The 5818-nt window shown below is 48.0% G+C and overlaps 1 protein-coding gene across 1 annotated transcript in view; it reads right to left on the bottom strand.

Moving 5' to 3' along the window:
* Positions 1–5818, bottom strand: part of grb7 (growth factor receptor bound protein 7) — an 18016-nt gene that overhangs the window by 1190 nt on the left and 11008 nt on the right. Inside the window, exons 6-12 of the mRNA XM_037691270.1 lie at positions 5086–5223; positions 4886–4996; positions 3196–3294; positions 2994–3077; positions 2700–2816; positions 1180–1237; positions 1001–1088 (exon numbers count right to left, since the gene is read on the bottom strand). Coding sequence (XP_037547198.1) covers positions 1001–1088; positions 1180–1237; positions 2700–2816; positions 2994–3077; positions 3196–3294; positions 4886–4996; positions 5086–5223 — 695 coding nt within the window. The remainder of the gene's footprint in view (positions 1–1000; positions 1089–1179; positions 1238–2699; positions 2817–2993; positions 3078–3195; positions 3295–4885; positions 4997–5085; positions 5224–5818) is intronic.

The raw sequence follows: 5818 nt of genomic DNA, 5'->3' as shown, positions 1-5818 counted from the left end.
TGAATTTTTACATCATCACCCGCCGCCTGAATTTTTACATCATCACCTGCCGCCTGTTGGCCCACTCTCACATCGTCACCCGCCACCTGTTGGCCCCAACTCTTACATTGTCACCCGCTGCCTGAATTCTTACATCATCTCCTGCCGCCTGTTGGGCCAGACTCTTACATCGTCACCCGCCGCCTGTTGGCCCAGACTCTTACATCATCACCCGCCGCCTGAATTCTTACATCATCTCCCGCCGCCTGTTGGCCCACACTCTTACATCGTCACCCGCCGCCTGCTGGCCCAGACTCTTGCCACTGAGTTGGTGTTGAGGGTCACTCTCAGCTACTACCGCTCCAACATTTAGCTTAGCGTCTGTAAAACATGACTCGGACGTTTTTGTGACGAGTGGCTAAAGCAGGCTGTCCAAAGTGTGGCCCGCGGGCCATTTGCGGCCCGCGATGTGATTTTGTGCGGCCCACAGCTGCAGTTGAAGAATGGCATCATTTTGGCCCGCAGGCTGCAGACGGTGACGCAGATTTAAGCCTTCGTTAAATTTAATGGTGACATTTTGTAAAATTATATTAAACTTTTAGGTTTAACAGAAAAACAGACAAGAAAAAATCTCAAAATGTGAATATTAGAAACAAAACTGACCTTTGGCTCATTTATCATGTTACTTATTTTATAACCAGATCTTTACGGACTTCTACCAAAAAGGAGACTTTTGGATAATTATTCATAAACTTGTCTAAACGTAACTGAATGTTCAGCTGATTTAAACTTTTAAGCATAAACGTTTAAGACTTAAATGTTTTTTTTAAGCTCAACAAAAAAAAAAACTTGTTTTTACTTTAATGTTCACGAAGCTTTTTATGTTTTGAATCTACAACAATTTAAAAATTCAGTTCCACCAAAATGAGTCACTTTTTGTCCCGTCTCCAAAATACTGCGCGCCTTGTTGTTGACAGTTAAACAGAGATATTTTGCTGACAGACCTGGACAGAGGACTCACCCGTCCACCAGGCCCTGCTTCTCTATCAGCCTCTCGGCGTCTTTTCTCGACGTGCCTCCATGAAACCACGGCTGGCTGCTGTGGACGTCTGCAGACAGAGACAAGACGTCCGTTTGTGGATTTAATAAAGAGACATGTGGACCCGGAGGTCCTGGAGGACCTGGAGGACCTGGACTCACAGGATGGTCTGGCAGCAGAGCTCACGTTGGGCAGGCTGCACCTCAGGGCTTCTCTCCTCTGTCACAGGAAAGACAAAGAGCGAGCAGCAGAAAGGTCAGAGAGCGTCACCTGACAGAGTTCTTCTGGGTCCAAACGGCCGGTTCTGACTTGAAACAGCAGGAGACTGAAAGAGCTCGTTAAAGAAACGTTCCTGACTTCAGGTGAGCCTGAAAACAGCTCCTGTTTACAATCAGGCCTGAACCTTTTCAAAGTTCTAACAGAAGCTCCGCCTCCATCAGCCCCGAGGGTTTAGGCTTCAGAACAGAACAATCCTGACCCGGTTCTACAGTCACTCAAATCGGACCTCGAGTGAACAGATTCCACAGAGACGATATTTATTCAGCAAAAACAAAACGTTAGAGCTGTGGAAGAAAGCCCACTCCAACGCCAAGCAGGAAAGACATCAGCAATGACGTCAGGGAAGCAGCTGTGCTTCAGTCTGTGAAGGTCAAAGGTCATTTCAAACTGGAGCCCATCGAGAGATTACTCACCAGAGGAACACATTTCAGACAGCTGATTCACCCCGAAGGTCAGACTGTGCACTGACTCTGCAGGCCTGTCAGCAGGTCAAAGGTCGTGGCTTCTTCTCTCTCTAAAAACAACATGGCAGCTCGACATTTCATCTGCAGGAACCACAAGACTTCTGGAGCAGAACCAGAGCAGATGCCAGATGTTCACCCAGAACGCACTGCAGCAAACAGCTCCTCCCAGCTGTCAGCACGGAGGTGGAGGCTGATGGTTTGGGCTCCTCTGTAAACACGTGCTCTGGAGTCGTATGCGAGTCCATCTTTTATTTTTCATGTATCCTTTATTTATCCAGGTAGTCTCGTTGAGCCACGAGAACGGTTTAAGGGCCTTGCTCATGGGCCCAGAGTGGGGCGAATGAGGGTGGGGGCAGGTGTGGGTGCTTCACCTACTCCACCCACATTTTTGATGTTGTCGGTACCGGGGCGTGAACCGGCGATCTTCCGATCACAGGCCCACCTTCTCTAACCTCTGCGCCACCGCTCCCCCATCTGTCCAACAAACTGGGCCCAGCAGAACCATGATCCCAAACACAGCAGCTGATCTACAACAGAACGGGTCAGAAAGACCAGAACCAAGGTGCTGCACCGGTCCAGAGTCCAGAACCTGAACCTGACTGAGATGCTGTGATGGGACCTCAATAAACTGAAGCAATGATGGAAAGAAGAGTGGTCCAAAAGTCCTGCAGAACCAGGAGAGACAAATAGGAAACAGCCGAGAGTTCTGGTGCTGAAGGAGGTTCTACAGCTGCTGGACCAGGAGCCGGGACCAGGTTCTGTTCAATAAATGAAGACTCGGGGGAACCTGTTGTTTTTGTTCAATTGAGGTTCAGATCTGAGGAACTTTAGAACCTTTTATTGTGTCCTGAAGGTATAAGCCCAGAACCGAAAGAACAGAACCTTCTTTTGGACCGAGCCGACCCATAAATGTGAAAAGCGAAGTGATCGGTCCTCACCCTCCAGGCCTGACCCTCCTCCCGCTCTGCACTCTGAGCCTCCGTCCGGTTCTGGATGACTCGACCTCCGGCTTTCCCTGAGAAGTCCATGGCCACCAGCGTGTCCTCGGACTTTGACTGCACACACACACACACACACACACACAGACACACACACACACACACAGACACAGACACACACACACACACAGACACACACACAGACACACACACACACACACACACACACAGCTCAGCTCAGCTCTACAGCAGGAACCAGAGGCTCCGTCTCTTTCTGCATCAGGATGAACTCACTAATCTGTCCTGAAGGTTGGACCTCTCCAGGATCCGTGGAGCCGACTGGGACAGCTGGTAGTTGGACTGCAGCTGCTTCCCATACTGAACACACACACACACACACACACACACACACACACACACACACACACCGGACATTACTTCACCTCAGGATCAACAACAATACGAAGATTAGGGCCTTAAACCTTAAATAAACCACCTTAAACAGCCTGAACGCAGACGTCCAACATGTCCGGGTCTGTTCACTGTCGGCACACAGGATCTTCAGGTCCTGAACACGGATCGGACTCCTGCAGGGCTGCACACACACACAACATTTAAAACAAGTTATGCATTTTATTTATTGTTGACTTTGTGTACAAACATTCAGAGAAAAAAAGAACAAATGACAGGGTGAAAGAACGACAGAACAGCAGAAAGAACTTAGAACAAACGGCAGAAAGAACAAACGGCAAAGAAAGAAAGGACGAATGACAGAAAGAACAAAAAAGAAAAAGAAAAGATGAAAGGGTGAAAGAAAGAATTAAAGATCGACAGAGGACAGAAAGAACAAAAGAGAGAACGACAGAACAAACAAAAAAACTAACGAAAGAATGAACGAAAGCACAGAATGAAAGAAAAAAACGACAGAAAGAACAAAATAATGGCAGAAAAAATGACAAAAGACCGAAAGAACAAAAGAACGACAGGAAGAATGACAGAACAAAAGAAAGAATGAAAGAAAGAACGAAAGAAAGAATGACAAAGAACGACAGAACGAACAAAAGAACGAACAAAAGTACAAGCAAACGAAAGGTAAAACGACAGAACGAACGATAAAATGGTGGAACGGACGACCGACCAACAGACAGAAAGAAAGAAAATATAAAGCTGCAATGCATTCTGGGTAAATGATGGAGACTGGGTGCTGAGGTGCGAGCTCTGATCATATTGAATGTTAATTTTGGAACCATCGGAGCTTTAGTTTGAACCGAAGCGAACGGAGAGAAGACTCGGCTCAACTCATGAGAACTTCGGCTGCTCCTGACGAGCATCAGCATCAACACGGTAATGAAGACGTTACGCATCCATCCAGCCATCATCTTCCTCTCGTCCTACTTTGGGTCACGGGGTTCTGGAGCAAACGTAAAGTCCAACTTGGTTCTAACCAGACAACGGAGCAACGCACCACAACACTTGGCACACAAACACACAGTAATCACCGGACTACACACCTACCTGGTTCTACCCCACCGACGGCAGACGTTTGTGGGCGGTGCCTCAGCTTTAGCCTGTTAGCTTTCACGTTAGCTCCAGAGCTAAAATCACAAGTAGATCCTGTTTGATCGTTTCGACCCATATATTGTGCGTAAGGACTAATACGAAATACAACTCGTTTTAGTCTCCACTACAACCAACGAACGTCATCTTCCCAGAATGCATTGCACCGGTAAAACAACGGCGACGTCCTCAGGTGAAACATGTAATAAACATGTACAGTGTGTACCAAGTAATTTGGAGTTTTCATGTGTCAAACAACGTTTAGTAGAATATGGAACAACATGCATCATGTCCAGATATTTTCTTCACGTGAAAATAAAAGCAGGTCTGAATCTTTTTACTCTTTATTTTTTTTGTCTCGACTATTTGAATAATAAAAAGCTGCTGCAGCTTTAAGACATCTAACACCTAAAACAATTATATTCCTGAACAAGTCGTTGCCCTAAAAGAATCTTAAAAACTGACCGAACATTTTCCCCGTTATTATTTTATAAATGACACCAAACAAAGCCCGTGCAGTAACTGAGCTTGGTCTGCAGCATTATGTGGGCGTCCTACAGTACCCCCCCCCCCCACACACACACACACACACACACACACACAGAGAAATGTTAGCGGTTCTGTCTTACCTTTATGCAGAAGGTGAAGTCTGCAGGAGCTCCGTACAGCTTTCGGCCGTTCACCACAGAGTACACGTTCAGATCCTCCAGATCGGCGACGAGCTGCAGGTGTCGAGGCTCCTGGAGCCAAAACACACGAAGCAGAACAAACGTTAAATCGGTCAAACGGACTCTTGAGAAGTTCTGGAAAGCTTCCAGGGTTCTCCAACCTTGGACGAGCCTTTGGTGGAGCTGTAGAGTCCGGAGCGTCGGAGGAAGAAATAAACTTTCTTCCAGGCTTTCCGGCTGGATTCTTTGACGTGCAGGAAGCCCTGGATCTCAGGACACGTCCCGGACCACAGCAGGTTCTGTGGAGCAAACGGTACTTTTTCATTTCTCATCCCAAACGTAAGGTGACCCGTTTCTTCTGGAAACAGGAACCAGAGGGAGGAGAACTCATTTTGACCGTTTATTTTTGAAACAAGAATATGATCTTGTTAATATTTTACACTGAAATGAGGAGATCAGATGTTCTGGACCTCAGACTGAGGACGAGCAGAGTGGTTCTGGTTCTGGTTGTGGAACAGCCGGGTCTTGGTGATAAAGGGGGTCATGGGGGTTTGCCTCTCCTGTCTACATGGGTTCTGTAGACCCGGAGGAGGTTTATGACTGTGTTCCTCGCGGCGTTCTGTGGGAGGTGCCTGGGTCGATTTCAGGCCCATCGGGTCTCTGCAGAACCAGAGCCGGAGCCGCATGCTTGGCTCAAAATCGAGTTCGTTCTCGATACGGACGATGTGGTTCTATTGTCGTCTTCGGGTCAAGACGCTCCGGAGCGGGCATCAGCCGGGACGAGTCAAATTCTCAACCAGACCCCTCCAGACCCCCGGCGAGGTTGGGGGGGGGGGGGGGCGTGGGCTCTGGGTCTGCAGAGACCCCGTGCGCCTGGAACCGGGGGGCGCGCGC

This window comes from Nematolebias whitei, chromosome 17 (genome assembly GCF_014905685.2).
Source record: "Nematolebias whitei isolate Nwh7 chromosome 17, NemWhi1, whole genome shotgun sequence".
Lineage (NCBI taxonomy): Eukaryota > Metazoa > Chordata > Actinopteri > Cyprinodontiformes > Rivulidae > Nematolebias > Nematolebias whitei.
The sequence above is the reverse complement of the archived record's forward strand: the minus strand, read 5'-3'. Positions and strand labels throughout refer to the sequence as shown.